Source organism: Actinia tenebrosa, unplaced genomic scaffold (assembly GCF_029948245.1).
Source record: "Actinia tenebrosa isolate PJP-AT-01 unplaced genomic scaffold, QUT_ActTen_1.0 PGA_scaffold12__29_contigs__length_12842862, whole genome shotgun sequence".
In the NCBI taxonomy this organism is placed as follows: domain Eukaryota; kingdom Metazoa; phylum Cnidaria; class Anthozoa; order Actiniaria; family Actiniidae; genus Actinia; species Actinia tenebrosa.
In genome coordinates this window covers 9,779,509-9,800,111 of record NW_028292572.1, presented here as the reverse complement: position 1 = coordinate 9,800,111, position 20,603 = coordinate 9,779,509, and the positions used below count along the sequence as shown (strand labels likewise).

The 20,603-nt window shown below is 35.4% G+C and overlaps 3 protein-coding genes across 3 annotated transcripts; all 3 read right to left on the bottom strand.

The window, feature by feature from the left end:
- Positions 1 to 54: 54 nt before the first annotated feature.
- On the bottom strand, positions 55 to 8,013 carry LOC116298656 (wolframin). Its single transcript, XM_031707180.2, has 10 exons — positions 7,680 to 8,013; positions 7,484 to 7,588; positions 7,016 to 7,400; positions 6,463 to 6,693; positions 5,605 to 5,891; positions 4,529 to 4,701; positions 4,252 to 4,389; positions 2,888 to 3,647; positions 2,433 to 2,631; positions 55 to 1,236 (listed from the first exon to the last, which is right to left on the bottom strand). Exons 3-10 carry the CDS (start codon positions 7,397 to 7,399, stop codon positions 907 to 909), a joined length of 2,502 nt encoding a protein of 833 aa, XP_031563040.2. The 5' UTR covers position 7,400; positions 7,484 to 7,588; positions 7,680 to 8,013; the 3' UTR covers positions 55 to 906.
- Positions 8,014 to 8,500: 487 nt separating this feature from the next.
- Positions 8,501 to 11,629, bottom strand: LOC116298657 (golgin subfamily A member 7). The gene is made up of 5 exons (XM_031707181.1): positions 11,580 to 11,629; positions 11,318 to 11,431; positions 10,750 to 10,902; positions 10,078 to 10,179; positions 8,501 to 9,427 (listed from the first exon to the last, which is right to left on the bottom strand). Exons 1-5 carry the CDS (start codon positions 11,592 to 11,594, stop codon positions 9,389 to 9,391), a joined length of 423 nt encoding a protein of 140 aa, XP_031563041.1. The 5' UTR covers positions 11,595 to 11,629; the 3' UTR covers positions 8,501 to 9,388.
- Positions 11,630 to 12,723: 1,094 nt separating this feature from the next.
- LOC116298667 (serine/threonine-protein phosphatase 2A 55 kDa regulatory subunit B delta isoform) lies at positions 12,724 to 20,485 on the bottom strand. Its single transcript, XM_031707191.2, has 8 exons — positions 20,308 to 20,485; positions 20,144 to 20,209; positions 19,846 to 19,943; positions 19,577 to 19,739; positions 17,980 to 18,270; positions 17,432 to 17,596; positions 15,405 to 15,666; positions 12,724 to 14,647 (listed from the first exon to the last, which is right to left on the bottom strand). Exons 1-8 carry the CDS (start codon positions 20,315 to 20,317, stop codon positions 14,362 to 14,364), a joined length of 1,341 nt encoding a protein of 446 aa, XP_031563051.1. The 5' UTR covers positions 20,318 to 20,485; the 3' UTR covers positions 12,724 to 14,361.
- Positions 20,486 to 20,603: the final 118 nt, after the last annotated feature.

Genomic DNA, 20,603 nt, shown 5'->3' with positions numbered 1-20,603 from the left:
TTACATTAGTCTTTTTAAAAGGAATGGAATTCTTTTAACCCAAATTACTAGATATTTAACAACCTTTCAACCTTTAATGATTATAAATTTCAAAGCGAGTTTACTTTAGTTAAGTCTTACTGTCCGAAGAAAACTGACAAATCGGACGATAAGGTTGACAAGCGGTTCGTTTTTTATAATCAATTTCCATGGTAACGGTACAGCATCTTGCCATACTTATTCCCAGGATTTATTCTCTACCTTCAACAATTAGATATATGAACAGAAAATCCTGCTATGAAGAAAACAAAATAGAAAAAATGTCTGTAGAAGTAATTATTAATTTGGACCGGAAAGTCCTTTTTCGTTCGAATTACATCTCACACTTAACAGGTCTATAAAGGTTAGCAACCTCTTGTCATATGCTAAAACATGCTAAACATAGATCAATAGAAGCTGAAAAGTTTATTATAATGTGTGTATTCTGAAGCACGGAATTTTCGCGCACGCGCAGCGGTTTTTAAGCTGTGTCTGCTAAACATAGATCAATAGAAGCTGAAAAGTTCATTATAATGTGTGCTGGTTGACAATATTTATCCATTAAACCCGTGAAATACGTATGTCCAACACTAGCTCATTGGTAGTTTCATTGTTTATTTTAATTTATTTTATTTTAATAGTTATTGTGACCAATAGTTTTTCTTTTTGAATGAAATGGCACCACTCTGTCATAGTGTTCGTCTTGGTTGAATTCAAAACAAAATTTCTTTGATCTCTTTTGTCATATCATCCAACATGGCCGCCATGTCTTTTTTATATCATTCTATTGAGAATGATTGCAAACAAACTGGGTTTTTAATTTGGCAAAGAATAAATTTGATGAGTTTGGGCAACTTATTAATTTAAAAAAAAGACTGAAATCATCAGTTACGATTGGCTCTGATTATTATTATTTTTGTCATCCTTATTAGCCTTTACGCTGCCTGTGTCATCACCATCACCATCACCATCACCACCCCCATCATCATCATCATCATCATCATCATCATCATAATCAAATGAACCCTTTTGATTAACTAAAGGAGAGAAGAAAAACTGCACCGAGTATCTCCCAGCTTGTTTTACCCCCATGTACAGATCTTCTTTCTCAACTGCTACCTCTGTCTTGACTGGAGCTCCATCAATAAAGAGTCTTCTTAGATCCATGGTTATTAGTCCTGAACCCAATCCTTCGTTCAATGTTGCCTTGATGGTGATCTGTAGAGAACAATTTCAAATATCTTAATGACCCAGAAGTAACCAGGATGCTTTGCGAGTCAAGGATCTTTTTGTGAAATTTTAACTGGCACAACTCCTTTTTATAGAGACTGGAATATCGTGACCACCATGCAGGTGATTTGATGGGTAGATAGCTTGGTTCAAGGGTGGAACTATGTGAGTGGGTTACTGTAGAGGTTGGGTAGATTTGTTGGTTGGCTATTGGGTTGGTGGTGTAGTAGGTGGATTGGGGGAATTGGCTGTCACTTGGTTATTTGTTTGGTTAGCATCACAGACCTTTTCAGTGCATTGTGGTGTAGTTGGGTACAAACTAATTTTGTTCATCATGCCTTATATGGTGCCATTTGTACCCAAACTAGACCAGCATGCATCATGTTTATCAAACAAAAGTCCTATACGTCATGTTGAGTCAACATATGCTGCTAAATAACACTAATACTTCAAAAATAATTATATCTAAATTACCCTAGCTTATATAAGACACCTCACGAATATAAGCCTATGGTTTCTTCTTTAGGTGTCTTCCTTCTGGATATATATATACATTCAGTTATAAAATCTGCAATCACTATTTCTTTTATTACATATTTGTACAATTATTGTTATTACAATTATATCATACAATTTTGAATACTTGTTACTATATTTCCAGAAAGGTAGATTGAATAAACTGATTGATTGATTGATAAAAAAAATACCAAACTGTAGAACGGGCTACAAGTTTTCTTACGACAGTCATGCCCAATTTTGTATGATTGCCCCATCTAATTTCATTGATGAATTCCAAACATTTCACATCATAGTCTTTAGTATTCACCATTTTCCATACATTGGTTCACTGGTCAAACACAAAGCGCTCAAGCAAGGTGCCAAGGTACTTTCAAAGGATTATTCAAATTCGAATCTTACAACCTCGACTGAATGCTTTGTGTTTGACCAGTGAACTGATGTATGGAAAATGGTGAATGTAACATCTTGGCTTTATCTTGACCAAATACATATGAAATGCTTGGAATTTATCAATAAAAATGGGTGGGACAATCTTACACAAGTGAGCGTGGCTGTCATAAGTTCAACTTGGGCCTATTCTACAGTCTCGTTCAGTGATTTTTGTAGTAGAACAATTATGAAATTAAGAACATACTGTGCCTCCCACCCTGGATTATCGTACTTACATTCGTTCCCTTGCTCAGTTTCATCATTGTTTCATAGTATTTATGACTCACAGTCACCATCGCTGCCAAGGGACCTTCACTCGACATGAACTCCACACCCATAAGAAAAGTGTACCTGTCAAACGATTTGAGGTTGCAACCAGTGGAAGACTTGCGCTTGAAGATCCACCCAAATGATAAACTGGGTTCTTTTTCATCACTATGGAAAATTAAGGAATGGTTGTTATGTAAATGAATGAATGAATGAATAAGATGGATGTATGGATGGATGGATAGAGGTATGGATGAACAGGTGGAATGGATGAATACATGATTGAGGAGCAAATAGATGGATTTTAAGCAATGCACAAATAGATGAACAAATGAATGAATAGATGGATAGGTGAAAAAAGAACGAATATTTAACATAACGCAACATTCAAATCACTTCAAGAACTCCTGTAGCAAAAACATACCCCTGTTTGTCTTTTTCTGCTTCTCCTCCTAAGAGACATCTCAACGTTGGTCGAAAAATCTTAGGCATCGCAGTTACTAGTGTCCTGAACCGATTGTCCACCTTAGCAACCTTAGCTGACATAACAGTGCCTTTCCAAGTGACTATTTCTCCTTCAAAATCCCCACACATGCCCTGTAGAGCTGCCTCAGTGTGATCTTTATGAGCTGTAGGTCCACACTGAGCATCATATCTCTTCCATGTTAGTTTTATCCCTCGATGAGCACCCTTTTTAACAGGGATGTAGTTGACGTAGAATATAGGCCCCAGAAGACAGAACACCACCAAAGCCATGACTATCATGACTTGCTTTCGTCTCCTTCTTACATCCTCAGGGATTTCAAGGTTGGAGTACAAGACAATGACAGATGATGCAGCTATAACAATAGCTGTTACAGCCAGCTTCATGGCAAGGTCCAGAATAAGAAACCATTGGAGGAAATTCACCAAGAATACCCCAACGATGTAGACAAATACAAGGGGAAGCATGGTGATGAGAATAATCCAGCCTATAGATGCCCTGGTGAGACTTTGCCAAGTTGTGTGGACAAACAATTCTGTAAACATTTGCCACCAAAGAAGACAGACAAGATGTGGAATAAGAACCTTGTAAATGCCTCTCCAGGAATGACGGCCAGCCATGATGATGAGCATCACCAGGATGGCTACATGAAGTACGCCTGGGATGCTGATGTGCATCTCCAGCTTATATGGCAAGGGAACTGTGGAAAAATGATCATGTCAAGAAAAATTTAAGCAAACAAGAGAGAGTTTAGGCTTTCTAAATTAGGTATCATTATACGAACAAAGGATCAATAATAATAATCATGATAATCAAGGCAAGGATGACAATGATGATGATGGACATGATGGTGAGGATGAGGATGATGGTAGTGGTGGTGATGGTGGTGATCATTATAATAATGATGATGGTGATGACAATAATAATGATGGTGGTGATGATAATAATGGTGATGCTAATGATGATGGCGGTGGCGATGATAATAGTGATGATAATAATGGTGATAAAAATGATGATGGTGATGGTGATGGTAATAATGGTGGTGATGATGATGGTGGCACCTGGCAGTGGTAGCGACGGTCGTCATGTTAATGGTGACAATGATGATAATGGTGGCACTGATGGTGGTAGTGATTTTGATGATGATACGATGACTATGATGTGGTCATCCACATACTCCTAACTCTATGCCAGGCTGCATGAAAAAAAACATGGAAAAACATGGAAAAATGTAATATGAAATAACAATTACACAGGTATCCCAATAACCTAAAATTCAGATAATTGTAGAGGCAGCTACTTACTTATTAAAAGAGGTTGACAGAGTACCCATAACCCTTTGGTGTCCTTAAAACTGCATAACACCATAGTTAAGACCTTGAGTCCTAAAGTATACAGTGTAAAATCATCATATTCATCTGGGAGACCTCTCAAGGCTGAAACTGGAGGACAAGTAGAAACAAAATGTTACCCTTTTTAGCTGAAGGAGTAATAACTTCTAATAACAAGACGAGATTGAGGATATCTTCGGAGGTAGCATGACTAATTATTAGATAGATGGCAGGGTGTGGCTGTACCTACCGGTAAAAAACAGAGATATAATGGACAGTTCTGAACATGGTATCCATGTTTTATCACAGAAAGGGTAGACAGCCACAGCTACGAGAAGAAAGACAAAAAACCAAATGTACGGAGCAATGGACTTCCATATAAACTTTCTTTCTGCTTCCTTTTCATCTATCCTTGGATCAAACCTAAATTTATACATTAAACAGAAATGAAAAAATTGTAGTCCATGCATGCCAAAAAAAATTTAAAACTTAATTAGAAAATAAGAAATAAATTTTAAAAATCTATATTTCACACCATCACTTCCCGTAAAGGAATCTTTCATGAGGTTCGCTCCACACGCTCTACCACTACATTCTATATTTTAATTACAACAAACAACACTCAAGTCACATGTTGATTTTTACGAAAATCAAGGGAGAAATAAACATTGACACAAGGGAGTGGAGAGATCAACTCATCAAACAAACTCAACTCACATAACTAATGTGGCTCAGCCAGGACTCAAACCCACATGAAAACCAGGCATGAACTTCACAGTTGTGAGAGAAAATGCCGTAGCAGTACACGTACACCATCATGCAATGTCACCCAAAAAAATTATTCTATGTGTAGCAATCATCTAGCAATAAATTAATGTTAAAATTATGCAGCAGGATAAAACTATTTATCATATAATTATCCATAAAATACCTATATTTCTCCTTTTCGAAAAAATGATATTTTCAATAACATGTTATTTTCACATGTGAAAATATCGTTACCATGTGTATTTAAGCTATTAGTTTATGAATAAAAACTCTTTACAATAATAAAAAGCTTGTTAAGTTGATTTCATGGATAATTATATAATAAACAGAATATTACAGGGGCGCTTGGAAATACGAAATTTACCTTCTCATGTTGAAAATCTCCTACTCGTTCGCTGCGCTCACTCATGAGAGATCTTTTCAACACTCGAAGATAAATTTCGTATCTCCACGCGCCCATGTAATATCCTCTATGTAAAATATGAAATATCGTATTATTTTAGTTAAAATATGAGCTATTGATAATTGAATATTAGAATATAATCTATTAATTATAACCTTCTCAAAAGATGAGAAAAATTCTTGAGTTTTTTCAATGACGCCCGTCCATGGAACATTTGAAGGGAGAATATAATCAAACCAGACATTGCGATGTAAAAGATCACTAACGGCACAATAAACCACAGCACTCTAGCTGACAGTTGGTGGTAGAGGTACAACAGTAAGAGGGTTTGGATCTGTGCTTTTGGGATGAGAGAGTTTAGCCAAGAGCTGCCACGTTTAGAAATGGTAGACAAGGCTTGGAACTTGAAGTATTCAAAAGTCTGATGTGGATACTTTAAAACCTAGATTAAAAAATAAATCACAAAATGAACATTGGAACTTTGAATTTGGATATAATTTGCCATAAAGATTTTACAAGTCATTTATACATTAAAGGATAATAAAATAGAACTTACATGAGATTTTAAATGACTAAATTGAGCAGGAACAGCTTGGGAGAGCAAGAATAACTCCTGGGGGGGTACTCTTGCCCGTTTAGGGTAGGGATGTGCTGCATGCTGAGCCCTCTGAACCCTGACCCTGTTCCAGAGTAAAAATCGCTGAAATTCATACTCTGTTCCAGAGCAAGGTCTCTGAAAACCCTGTTCCAGAGAGGAGAGAGCGTGATTTCATATGCCCTGTCCCAGAGCAAGCGCGATCTTATATACCCTGTTCCAGAGAGAATTGCTGAAAACCATACCCTGTTTGGTGGCACGTACCTGTATAGCGAATATAGGGGAGTACCCCCCCCCCCCCCACCCCCGGGGAATAACTACAGGATTATAAAGAGAGGCCATTCCACAGACCCAACTGAAAATTCCACAATTCTTAGATTATTTAAACAATAATATCATACATATTTTTATGACTTACTTTTTCAATCAAAGATGATTGGTTGTATTTTTCCATTTCATCTTTGTCGAGCACTATCTCCATCTCTGGAATAGCACCCCTTGTATACGACATGGCTGTATCCATGAACTCTCTCAGGCTTAACTCATCCTTACCACCTATGGCCATAACTGACGTCAAGACACTCATTAAACCTAGTTCCTCTTCTTTTGAGCCTTGTATGCCATCACCGGAAGATGTTGAAGATTTATCCTATGAGAAAATTGAGATTTTTAACTGCGAGAAATGGATGCATGAATGGTAGATGGAAGGATGGATAAATTGTGGATGGAGGGATGGATAAATGGTGGATGGAGGGATGGATAAATGGTGGATGGAGGGATGGATAAATGGTGGATGGAGGGATGGAAAATGGTGGATGGAGGGATATATGAATGGAAGGATGGAAGGATGGATAAATGATGGATGGAAGGATATATGAATGGAAGGATGGATAAATTTATGGAAAAATAAATGAAATGACAGCAACTAAATAAAACAAAACTTTTATTTATCTTGACATTTTTTCACAAACCTGACTCTTCGCTTCATGCAAGGCATCTTTAACATCTTGTTTCGTGACTTTATCATTTCCTCCTTTCTTCAGTGACATAAAGAGCTCAGTCATGGCATGCTTAAGCCTTTTCTCCGCTTCTGGTGTATTAACACACCACTCCACGGCTTTTTTGTTCTCACTCGTAATTCCTTCGCCATTTTTAAGACATTGAGCTAACATTTCTGTAGCCTCTTTGTTGCAAGCCTTAGAAGCTGCAACCAAAAGCTCAATGGCATCTTCCTTCTTGCATCCCTCCTCGTGTAAAAGTTGTTTAGCAAGCTTGACATTTTCAAGCTGCTTTTCTGTATTTTCATTAGAAAATACCTCTTTTTCTTTAGACTCTGTAGGTATAGAGTCTGTCATGCTGAAAAACAACAACGGAAAACGAGGAAAATTAGAGAATTTACAAGAAACAGCCTCGTACAATTGCAATTTGCAATACAGTACCTTCGAACGAAAAGCTACTCTCTTCGTAGCTGTGAAACAAGGGAAAGCTGCAATAGCTTTTGTACTATGAGCACAACGTATCTACGAAGATTTTGGACAAAGAACCTGCAATATTTGTATTGTAATAAAGAACAGGCGTGAGAATATAAATTCAAAATAAAATGAGTATTACTATTATATCAGCAACAGCTGGTACCTGCAATATGACCACTGTGAGCGTTGAGTTCACTCTTAAACATTCATTTTTGCAAACGTAGATCAATAGTGGTATTATCAGGCAATTAAAAGAGACCTTAAATGGCAATATTTAATCCGTGCATTGAACCAAAACAGAACAAGAGGAATAGAACAAATAAATATTCAGCTTTGTCAAAATGTTATTTTTCTCGTAACCGGTAGAGGCTGGGCCCTAACTCTCGCTTTTCTCTTTTTGGGTGTCCTGTGTCGTCCAAATATCAGTTTTCTTTTACAGCTGAATAGATTTTTTTTGTTTTTGACACTCAGATACCAAACTTGATCCACAACTACATGTCATCTCATTGGAAGAAAATGCTATGGAATTAAAATTATACAGTATCAGTTAGTACCATTATTTTTTATTGGCTCTATTGTACTACCTCGCTGAATATCTATTAGGCTCAGGTCAAACATCGAACTTCACATGAGCCAAACCTAATTGAAACAATAAATATCAAGGTGGTCTTATTTGATGTTATTAGGTTTGGCTCATGCGAAGTTCCACCTTTGACATGAACTTTACAGTCCTTCTGAATAGCATGAGCAGAATTATCCTGGTTCCAGAGGCACTTAGAGGCCAGGTGAAGGGCAAAAAGGGAGTGAGAGAAAGGAAAGAGAAAGCCCTTTTCCTCCTTCTCCCTGCCACAAAGCACCCCTGGAACCAGGGTAGAGCAGGATTGCTGTCACAAAGGGATATGACCCTTTTGGTCCTAGGTCATTCAAGGGGTTTCCATGACATTCCAAAGGTAAATGCCCTTGAAAACATTGTGTTTTCCAACCTTGACAATGAAAACACTTTTATTGACTAGAATAAATCCCAATGTGGTGGCTACATTAAATTATTTCTCATCCAATTATTTCTTACTTGGACAGCATGGAGTCTTTTTACATATACTAATAATCATTATTATCATCATCATTATTATTACTAATGTATATGGAATCAGAAGTGCTTCATTTTATTCTTACATTTCAAAAATTGCTGTTAATCTTAAAGAAAATGCTACATAAGTTAGATCTGCTCTTAACATGTTAAACAACACAACGTGGAACGAAGTTAAAAATAAAAGGTATTTAAGGAACGGGTGGATACAAGATTTTTCAACAAGAGGAGTCCTGACCCCCTTGTTTTCTTTCAACTCACTTCCAGCTTCCAAGTCTTGATGACAGCAATGTCAATTCCCCTACCCTTGGAACGAGGGGAAGGGAAATTAGTAATATGAATATCTTACTGTCAAATTCCCCAGGTTGTCCACCACACAACCCCAGTGGCTGACATTTTATAGGTATATTAGTTTAATAAGTATATCATGAAAATATAATAAACTTAGAACTTAATACCCAATGAACAGTACAATTTCAGAAGATACATCCATCAATCTCAAGGCTAACAGTTAGCAGGGGAGGGAGGGGAGGGAGGGGGAGGCTTTTACATCTTGGTAATGCTCCATTAACGAAAATGGAAGGATTAATGGCAAAGGATGGGGAATGAATTCCCTCATATTTTAGGAGAATGCTGAAAGATATTTTCTGAAAGTGTTCATTCCTTTATTACAAGTTGATATATGACTTAAGGCACAGGTATAATTCAATTACATGTATAATCATTAGTATTGTTTAAGAGGAGACAACATGATGAATATTAATGTGACTTGGTAAAGGTGTTGGTCATCTGTGTTCTGTTGGACCAAGTATCGTGATTTCAATCTGATAAGTGTTAAGGTCTTATTACATTGATAAGTATAAACTGCTCTCCCAGTCTGATTGAATCAGAAATTCATTTGCTTGGGTTTCAAGGGGAAGGAAAGCAGAGAACCCAGAGAATCAAGGGTAGACTCATCTAACTAAGGCCACAAGTGAGCCGAGTCCAGGACCCGCGGGGGGGGGGGGGGGGTACTCTTGCCCATTGATGTGCCGCTGAGCCCACTGAACCCTGACCCTGTTCCAGAGTAAAATCGCTGAAATTCATACCCTGTTCCAGAGCAAGATCGCTGAAAATTATACCCTGTTCCAGCATTGCGAAAATGGATACCCTGTTCCAGAGAGGAGAGAGTGTGATTTCATATGCCCTGTCCCAGAGCAAGCTCGATCTTATATACCCTGTTCCAGGGAGAATTGCTGAAAACCATAGCCTGTTTGGCAGCACGTACCTGTAAAGCAAACATAGGGTAGTACCCCCCCCCCCCCCAGGTCCAGGAATTGCAATCAAGACACCAGACCTGAGAGACCAGTGTTCTCTACAACTTCACTAGCCTTGATTTTTTATTCCCATGAGGTGTAAGGCATAGTCTTTTTAAATGAGCAAAAATCTTAACACTCCTATAACCACTTTTTGATATAATTTTTTTAAAGGATACAACTCTTAGTCCCCTTTCCATTGGGTGTGTAATCATAAGTCCTCTCGGCACATATACATTCTGGTTTTGCTCTGTTATATAGTCTGATAAATGCCCCAGCATCTGTGAATACAGTCAATAATTATGTTAAATTTTACATCTCTAAGATTGGCCGAAAAAATTCAGCCAATCCTTAATAGTGTAATAATGAGCAAAACATGACAAAAGCATTATCTGTAGATTTTTCTGTATATAATAATTAGATTTATCATGCCAAGTTCACTTAGCAACAGGACACAGACTTAGAAAACTAAGTATTCTCAGTTAAAAAAGTGATTAATGGAATGTGCATATAACACTTATTTTTAGAACATTGCAGCATGATTTTCCAATTTGTTCCTTACATGCTATATCATCACTGCCATGTTGATGGTATGGTGTCCTTCCCATGACAAATTATAAAAGCACAAAAGACGTGGCCACCATGTTGGTTGACATGACACCAAGACCAAGTCTTTTATCACAGTCATCCGAAATTATGGCTATGATGCTACTTTCACACCAACTGTTTTTATTTTCACATTTTGGTATGCAAAAATCTTATCACATGGTACATATATCTACTGCTGCAAGACATGCATTCCAACATGCATTACCACACTAGCGATTTTCATAGTATTACTGTTTTATTACCTTGTCATACTGTGTAACCATACAGCTATATATTAAGTATGCTGTCAAACAGCCCAGACATCCTTCAATATATGATCTGGTACCAACTTTTTCTGCTTCGTCCATAATTGCATTTATTTTATTGATTGTCTCTTCAAAAGTCTCTTGGTCGATCTAATGATGATCAGAGAGAAAATATATATTGAAGAAAGTAAGTAGTTTACGAAATAATTTACCAGATAAATATTTGAAAAATTCGGATAATTTTCTTGTTTTGACAGCAAAGCCAGAGAGTAATAACACATAAGCTTGGTTTTGATTTTGAGTTTGAATAAACAGAGACGTCAACATTTATGAATAAAAGTAAAAAATATATAAACAAGAACGTAAACATTCTAAAAACATTTCTAATCCAGCCCCTGTTATTACGAATTTCTTCGTCGCCATAAAAATAAGTTCCTTCGAGAGAAAAGGTTTGACATGCAGTGTGTAACTTAAGCATACTCCTTATCCCAACCATTTTATTGCCTTTCGGACTACTATCTTCTGTGTTTCACGTTCATAATGTATTGGAAATTGAAATAAATACCTTATTTTTGAGTTCTGGAGGGAATTTGGTTAGGAATCGGCAGGCCGTTCCACGGGAATAGTCGCGTTGAAGAAAGACTTTGGAGGAGCCTCGAGCAGCGTCTTCACCATGGCCCTGATTTATCACAAATAAAAATTAATAGAGTTTATCAAACGTTTCATAAATACCTAGATAACATTCTTTGGATAGTTTAGGACGTATATGTTGGGAAATATAGAGAAATATAAACGAGAATATTGATGTAAATAAGCAGAACTTTTACCTGGGCGGTCGCCATTTTAATTTGGTCTGACCTCTGCCATATATGGATAGGATAGGATATGATTAAAACCGGTGAGGACTGGAAACTACATTGGTTTGGGAAAAGGAAAGGATGAATGAATGAAAGTGAAAATGTACTAAATTTCATCTCGGAGATGCTGGTGAATGGCATCTTCAGAAAGCATTGACATTAGCTTTTTATTTTATTTGTTTGTCAATAAAAAGGACTATGCACAAATTCCGGACGCATGACAAGAAATACCAAGATAATTAAAAAGTATGGTCGCAAGGAAAAACCTTCTGATCCATCCCTATCTGATGGTTTTGCCAAACTTGCACGACAAATTTTTTCGGTCAGGTAACTACCAATGAAATCAGTGCACGCACTAAAACCGTGAACATTAAATAGTATTAATTAGTACTATTTCATACAGAATCCTTTGTTTTCTATTGTTTATCACTATTTAGTGCTAAAAATTAGTATGCTGTATTTGTTTCATGGATTTAGTGTGAGCACTCTATTAAACATAGATAAAATTAAGAATTCCAATTTCCAAGAATTTTGGTTTGGGTATCATTTTCAATTTTAACGATGTCAACATCATCCACTTCAAATTAAGATTTTTTGTTTGCAAACACGACTTATAAAGAAAAAGAAATTGAATAGTTTATTTACATAGTTTTTTAAATTTTGATCAATCTTTTAGACAAAAATCATGATAAGCTTTTACCATGAGAATACAGTGGTGAGTTTTTCATTATCAAGAGTTTTGAGGTATTTTTCATTCCAAAGTTGAGTGAAAAACTGGGTGTAATTGGCAATACATTACATTGCATGGCTGTTTTAGGGAATGAAATAGTCGTATTGTGTAGTTCCAGAAATCATCCATACCCACCCCACAGAGGAATTTGGAATTTCCAAAGAGTAGGGGGGTCAGAGAAAGAACAAAAATTACAGAGTTTGTATAGAAGAAAATTCCAGGGGGTAGGGGATGTCTTAAAAAAATTCCTCCGTGAGGGGGGTATGGATATTTTTTTGAACTACACATTGGAGTTTTTTCCTTAACGTCAGAATCATAGCTAATGGTAGCCTGCGTGCATCTGAACACAAACTGTTGGAAAAAAACTATTAAAATTTACAGCAGTTAGACAACAATTGGAGTGAGTTTATTGCAAAGTATATATTAAAATAAAGCTAATTTTGACAAAATTTCAAATGGTTCAACTTGCTACTTTATAACATTCACTATTCATCTAAGCAAAATACCAAACTCTACTTGAGAAAAGAAATCAAAAATGCTATCCACTAACAACCAGGGCTATCCAACGAATAAATCCTTAACAGTGGATAAGTCGATGCCACTATCCAATAGATTTTTTCACTGGATAAGAATTATTCTTCAGATAGTGCTATTCAACCTTCGTACAACTGGGCCCAGAAGATGGACTCAAAGTATCTGTTTTTATTATTTAGTTTAGAGTTTTATTCACATAAAAGGCAGGAATTTTTTACTAATACAGCCGTTTCAAAAAGTGTTGGTGAAGGTTTAAATGTTGCATGTTGTTTACCGAGCTTGAAATTTATGATACCCATTAATGTAAATAATGTCAGCACCTCAGAAAATATACCAGAAAAATGAACATAGTTTGATGAAAATTCTATATCATTAGGACATTGCCGATTGGAATCAGTGCTTTTGGGGCTTGGTTTGTAACAGTTTCAATGTAACAATTTGCAACAAAATCTTCACCATTAAGGTTGTAAACCATATATCCATGAAATAGCACAAAAACTAAATAATACTAAACACATCTATTTTCTTTCTTTTCAATCGTTTCACTTTTCTATTTCGTACTAATAAGTTAGTAGTATGTTGAGGAATAGATTGAAGGCATTTAACCCGTGAAATAATAAATACTAGTCAACTTGTAATGGTCTAACTAGTAGACAAAGAAAGCAATGATATCTATTTCACAGGTTTAGTGACTTCATTCTGTGGTTTGCTGATGACACTCTAGCTTCATGCCCTCCCCAAATTTAGCTGACAGTCGTGACAACTGTTGTTCAATGTCGAGGTTCAACTCGGACAATTATTTTTTATGCTTAACCTATAAAGGAGATCAGTAATGTTTACAGGGCCATCTTCCAGCTGCAAGGCCCTGATCATTGCCTGTAGCCTTCTTAAGGCCTCTTAAGCAGATGAAAGGGCAATGCTCAGCACACACAACTGTAGAAACATCCCATGTTACTTTTTATTATTACAAGGTTTTTGAATTTTTACTAATTTCAGTGAATGATGTCTTTTATTATTGGAAATTATAATTCTAACAGAAATTATTTGCACTCCTAGGAATAGTAGTTATCATTACACACAAAAGTAGTAAATATCATTTGATAGAAATTTGTATCAGAAGGTATAAAGGTGTCAAAATAACTATAAAAACATCCAAGAATGTCAAACAATTGAGCTAAAACATCTATTGGCAAAACATGTGAAATTCAAACCACCACTCTCTCAGAGACAAGAAATATTACATCATAAGTAGTTTTATTTTTACACCGTGGTAAATGTAACAAATATTTTGAAATTTATGTTATTTCTAGAAGAGATAGCATGAAGTACCTAACAGGGAGAATAATTGTCATACGTTCTATAGATTTCTTCACTTTCCAAATAACTGAAAAAAGAAGATTCCTTTGCCCTTGGTAAAGAGTACTTAATAAATTGACATGTAGGTTGACCTGTGCCGTTTGTCCCTAAACACCTGTAATGAATTGCATCTTATTGAGTGCCTGTCTCCTCTTGAAATAGGTACAGGTTATTTGTTGCTGCTACTGCAATGATGTTCTCTTTTGGATGCCAGGCTGTGTGCAAGATCTTTTTACTGAAGTCTAGACACTCTACTGTTATATCATCCTTCTTTCTCTTGCCGGTTACAGCCACTCTTCTAGGTTTTAATACTTGTTTTGGTTTGCTAGACTCTCGGCTGGCTTCCAGACATAAATCATTCTTTGTGTTGCGATCAAATATATGAAAGAAATTATTGTAAGATCCTGTCATGATTGACCTGTTGAAAAATGAATAGATATATTCATGTGATATATAACTGTACAAATGTCTTGTATTCCTTTAGTCTATATTTTTTGACACATTTTTTGATTAACTTGGGGCAGGTAACTGTCTGCTTTACAGTACAACTAAACGATTGGCCAACTGTAGGCTAATCTATGTGTCCACTCACTGACATTTAATTCTACAAAACACTCTAATAGTAAGGAACTATGGAAGGAGTTTGGACATAACAGATTCTTATTTCAAACCAAGTGTCATTCCCACGCATATTATTTTCTTATTTACAAATAACACATAAGAAGGGACATCTGAATGAATGGACTTTGAAGAATCTTATTTCTAAGGAGATGGTACATTGTCAGAAAAGGCAAAATATTATACCAGCTGGACATTTGCTTTTTGATATGCCTTTAAATGCTGAATGTGTGCCCCAAAACAAAAACAAGGTTGGACACCTAGCCTAAACTAATTAACTTGAGTTTCAACCTTGAATATTAGTGTATCACACCCTGGAACAACCTCTATGTAGGTTCCTGCTAAAGGAGAAACACCAGTGAACCCAGAAAAAACCTCAAAAGGACCCAACAAACCCTATGAACACATGATGCTGAGGATCAACCCTATTCACACATGATGCTGAGGATCAACCCTATGCACATATGATGATGAATCAATGCTGGAACTGAAACCAAAGCTATGTAACAAATGTTTCCCATCCATAAAAAAAAAAGTGCACCAAAAGTAATACTTACGAGTCATCTCCATTCCAAACACATTCAAACTTATCAAAGATGCAGTCGTTTTCGTATAAGGAGCATAGCTTGCTTCTAAGATAATCGTGTACACTATAGACTTCCACTGGCTGTTTCTCCATGTTCAAATCCCAGACCTTGACTGTTAAGTAATCCCTAGTGATCATATAGCGACCATTATGACTAAATCTAACATCTGATATAGAAGAGATTATCTCAGAGAAAAATGACCTAGTTGCTGGGTCTTCCGCCTCCTCAAACACTGTAGAATAAAAAAGAAAATCTTATGAGCAAGAATTTACTTACAGAACGACATCATATTTGCATTATGATAATATTGTTAAGTCAAACACCTTTCCCAAATCCACTTGAGTAATCAGAAAGCAATGGCTTCAGTTTGATCGCTGGGTTTGATAACAAATTAAAATTAATGAAGTATTTGGACACATCAATCGAATATCAGCTTGAAAACATTGCTTCATGTTCATCCAAGATAATTTGGGAAAAAATACATGAAAAAAAGAAAACCATTATATCATAAACTATAAATAATTTTCCAAGTTTCAGCATCCAAAAACAAATGAAAAAAATATTAGCGAGCAAACCACACAGTTTGTCTAATGAATGATTATCAAAAATTGTGAAAAACAGCTTCGTTAAATATACCAAAACGATTACCTGCTAATATAATAAATTTTAAGATCATTTAATAGACACAGGCAACGTTTGAATGTCCAAAAATGTAATAAGAGGAACAGAATTGAATACATTGAAGTTTTTGTAAAATTACCTATCAAGGATCTGGACATAATGACAGGTATTGTTCAGATTATCTACCGTGCACTCAAAATATTGAGGAAAGAATAAACAGGTGCTTGATCCATATACGGCAAATAAGGAAATATTCCAATTATTCAATCCCTATGTACACTATTTTTTATTGCAACATGCGAAATATATTTTTCAATAGATCAAATCAACGTCATAGTCAATATTTTCCCAATACAGACCACATGTCATTCCCTAGAGTATCATTTCTTTGTTCAACGGTTGCACATGAGTAGGCACATGAATATAATATAAGAATCTTATCTTATAGGGAATGACATATGGTTTGTATAATAAGTGGGAATTTTTTTTACCACAATCAATTAGGATAATAATAATTCATTATTACACATCTGGAGAAAGAGAAAAAGGGTAATTTTCGTATATAATTTTCCATCAAAATAAAAGGCTTAAAAAAACAATTTAAACAAAGACACCTGGCTACAATAACTTCTTTATGCACCTATTGTTTTTAACTAAATTGCCTCAGGTCAAAGAATGGTTCTTTTTAAAATGTGACATCCAATAAAATAATGTACAGTACTTTCCAGAAAAGCCTCTAAGCCAGCCCCAAGGGGAATAACTGACTGTGATCACTGTTTTTTGCATTAAAAGCTAGAATTTAATTAGTTTTTAAAATTTTCAAACTGCCAATATCTTTTTTCAATGCTTATTTTCCTTTTAAATTCATATTTTAGGATTATTTTAAGAAAACTAATTAAAAAAGAGAGAATAAGAACTCTATTTTGATACAAGGAAATGCAGTAAACATTCTTAAATTGTTCATATACAAATATTGAGTTATTTTGAAAATAGAAATCATAATAATGTTAATAATAGAAAGTTCTTATATAGCACATTTATACAGCATCTCAATGCGCTTTATATCTTTATGACCAGTGGAGGACTTTACAGGCTGCATATTAAGGCGCTATTAGCAGCTGTGCAGCTTAGAATAACTGAGGCTTTCCATATTCTGTGAACTTGTTGCCATCAATCAAAAAAAATCAGTCTGTACCTTTTATGTTCTTGACTGTCAGCAGTGAAAATTAATTTTACAACAAGCTGTTGAAATACTACATTACACAGAATATCAAAAACTGCAGTAAAAGGGCTTTCTCTTAACGAAACAGTATCTGTTATTTTACATCAACGCATGTTAGTTTTTAACTCACTAGATGACATTTATTTGTACTTACACTTTGCATGTGTATCACATAATGCTTGTTGTCTCATGTCACACAGACGCACTGTACCCTTACTGCTACTGTATACAAAAGTATTGCATTCTATTGGGTGAAACTCTGCAGCCGTTATAACCTCTGTGAGCTCCTCCATATTCGTAGGCTTAATATCAACAATGTCTGACCAAAGAGTCAAGGTCATAAAGCAGTAAATACAATATATTTTTTAAATATATGCTACACTTTTCTGTATAGATTACCATGATTGATCTGTTATTTAAAAAAAAATGAAAGTAAAATTATTCATTTGCATTGAAGTTGTAGAAGTCTGACAGGAAGAGAAAGGAAGGGCTTTGTAGCGGTCACAGACCTCAAGGAATAGAATGAATAATAATAAGTAGTTTGAAAATTTGTCATGGGTAAAACTTTCAAACATATACAGTTTGAGACAAACAGCACATTGTGAAAAAAACCACTTGACCATTTATCACAGACAACAATACGTAACAGATATGGCATTAAAATACGATAGAAATGTACTAGCATTATTATGTAAAGGATACTAAAACTTTGACCATTAATTCCTACATGCCATAAATTAATTCTTAAGTCATCGGCAGATAAATAAGTCTCTCCGTCGCTGTTTACAGATATGGAATTTATGTGGTAGGTGTGAGCATTGGCATAGACCCGTCGTGGGCTTGCCTCCACTACAAGATCTGATGGTTTTAAAACTGGAATTCTTAGTTCTTTTATTTCTGCTGGGTTTCTTGGAACGCCTTGGTCATCTCGCAGATTGAAATTGCATGCACGGGAATTTCTTTCAGAAATCTTCCAGAGCTTAATGGTTTTATCTGTATAAGAATTAAACAACAGTAACCATGAATAATAGAGAAAGGGCATAAGTCAAGCTAATCAACTTTAGTTTAAAATAAATAAATAAATAAATGATAATAATAACAATAATAATAACAACAATAATAATGATAACAATAATGATAATGATGATAATAATAATAATAATAATAATAATATCTTATTTGTTAGATCAGGCTGATTATTCTAGCAGCTTTTGCTGATGTGGACCTGCTTTCACTCACACTCACTACCACTACATTTACTATTTTATGCACACAACGCTCGACAAGCATTTTGATTTTTTTGGAGGGAGGAAAATGGGAGAACCCAGAGAAAAACCCTCATGGCACAGAAGAGAACAGCACATCAAACAAACTTAATTCACAGGTGGTGACTGCAGGCCTTGAATCAGCCACCCAACCCGTTGGACTCACAGTGGTGAAAGATGAAGCATTAGCAGCTTACTACACCCATAATAGTCATATATAGTCAAATAAAATAGTCACTAGATCACTGCCAACAACACAGTAAAAATTTACAGGGGAATTCAAAGAGACACGTAAATGACTTCTATAAAATATAGTCCAAACTAGCACATTATCTATTCACTCTTACAAAAGCTATTTCCAGTGCTCATAGACATCCTCTTAAAGTGCTGATGCTTAACTAAAACTCAACTGCTAATGTATATAGCATCAAAGTGATATTTTAGAAAGGATGTGTATGTTCTTTTAATGATTTGGATCCATTAGCAACATCAAATCATTTTGTTTTGGAAAAATTCTCTTTTTAAGACATAAATAAATGTATTTTTTTCAATGTTTTGATGTTTTAACAATACTTTTACGTGGCTGTTTAAGAAATTTGTATTTATGTTTACTGTAATTTCAATCATTATTATCAGTAAAACAAGTAGATTGGAGACTTGAAAAACATTTCTAAAACTAAGATTTAATATTAAAAAATCACCGGTAGAAATCATTAAATGAACTCTGGTGGGAAATGTACTAATGATACATGTAGCTATTCCTGTCAAAATATGGCGGCTGATAAAAAAGAAATAGAAAGGAGATCGAGAAAGATCGATCCAAATGTCGAATAAAAATCAATCAATGATTGATGTTGCGGCATAAAATATTTAGTGATATTATAATAAAGGTCACTCTCAGAAAAAAGTATGTACAAAGTACGAGAAATCGTACAAATTCATAACATTTTGAATGTACTTCGACTGATATATGATATATGTATATACATATATATAATGATTATAATGACAGTTGTTGCTAAATATTTACATACCATTAGTTGAAAGAAGAAAATGTGAAGCATTCTGCCGCTTTAACCACTTGATTTTATTGATTTTTTCTTCTATTTCTAAGCTTTTGAGGTAATCGAACTCCGGCTCGTGACTTTGAAAGGTACTGTACACACTGTACTCGCCGTACCGGGGTGAATTCTTAGGCTGTGGGGTCACCAAAATTGAATTATACGTTAGTGAATACACCAAGACTTAGTAATAAAGAATTGCAATGATAAAGAAAGATTTTTAAGCCTTTCTTAGGACTTACAGCTTCGTCTTTTTGGAAAATGACAATTCGTCCTCCCTTGTCCCCTGTTGCTAACAGCTCTCCATCATGGTTGAATTCGACAGTTGAAATTATGTCCGCTGCAAGATTACGAGCAAAGGACAAATAAAAAGTTAGATAAGGGGGGTTTGGTTTCATGTGAATTAAGCAGGAATCGTTTCATCGCGATCTCTGCCTGTGAAGTGTGGATTAAAGACGAAAATAATTGTAGACGAAACGAAAAATGCTATTCTTGGCATCGTAGCTTATGGGACGTTTATATATTTTTTGATTAGCATACCTTCAGACACATCTTCTTCTATAGTTCCTTTAACCTGGGAAAAGCACCATTGCACTTCTTCATTTTCTGTGAACATAATTATATTAACTAGTCAGTCCACCCAGTTTCACTACGATCAAGATGGTGAATTTGAACTTCCGTTGGAAAAAATCCAACCTCCTTACCAACTGCCATTCCTTAATCGATAAAATGCACATGAAAGAGACCTTTGAAAATATATATTCTATTGATTTTGCGAGTAAAAATAAATGATTATTATGAAGATGGCCAGGATGGCCACAGATTTAATCACTACATCGATTCTCTTTCTCAAAATCCAATATGGACGACTCTCGCCTTCAAAAAGCGGGTGCGTGACGTCACATTATCCCAGGCCCAAACATGCCAAATATGAGTAAAATACCCAAATATGGATGAGACTCAGACGGAAACAAACGTTCAAAATTTGGGCGCCAAAAAA

Excerpts from the sequence above, each read along its gene's own strand:
- LOC116298657 (XM_031707181.1), bottom strand. Across the intron at positions 10,903-11,317 it reads CTCCAGAACTCAAAAATAAG|ATCGACCAAGAGACTTTTGA; the intron begins GTATTTATTTCA and ends GATCATCATTAG. Across the intron at positions 10,180-10,749 it reads TGGTTACACAGTATGACAAG|ATGCTGGGGCATTTATCAGA; the intron begins GTAATAAAACAG and ends CTGTATTCACAG.
- LOC116298667 (XM_031707191.2), bottom strand. Across the intron at positions 19,740-19,845 it reads TTTTCCAAAAAGACGAAGCT|CCTAAGAATTCACCCCGGTA; the intron begins GTAAGTCCTAAG and ends GTGACCCCACAG. Across the intron at positions 17,597-17,979 it reads AATTAATGGTCAAAGTTTTA|ACATTGTTGATATTAAGCCT; the intron begins GTATCCTTTACA and ends CTCTTTGGTCAG.
- LOC116298656 (XM_031707180.2), bottom strand. The coding sequence starts at position 7,399 with ATGACAGACTCTATACCTACAGAGTCTAAAGAAAAAGAGGTATTTTCT. Across the intron at positions 6,694-7,015 it reads TGCATGAAGCGAAGAGTCAG|GATAAATCTTCAACATCTTC; the intron begins GTTTGTGAAAAA and ends ATTTTCTCATAG. Across the intron at positions 3,648-4,251 it reads CTGTCAACCTCTTTTAATAA|TTCCCTTGCCATATAAGCTG; the intron begins GTAAGTAGCTGC and ends ATTTTTCCACAG.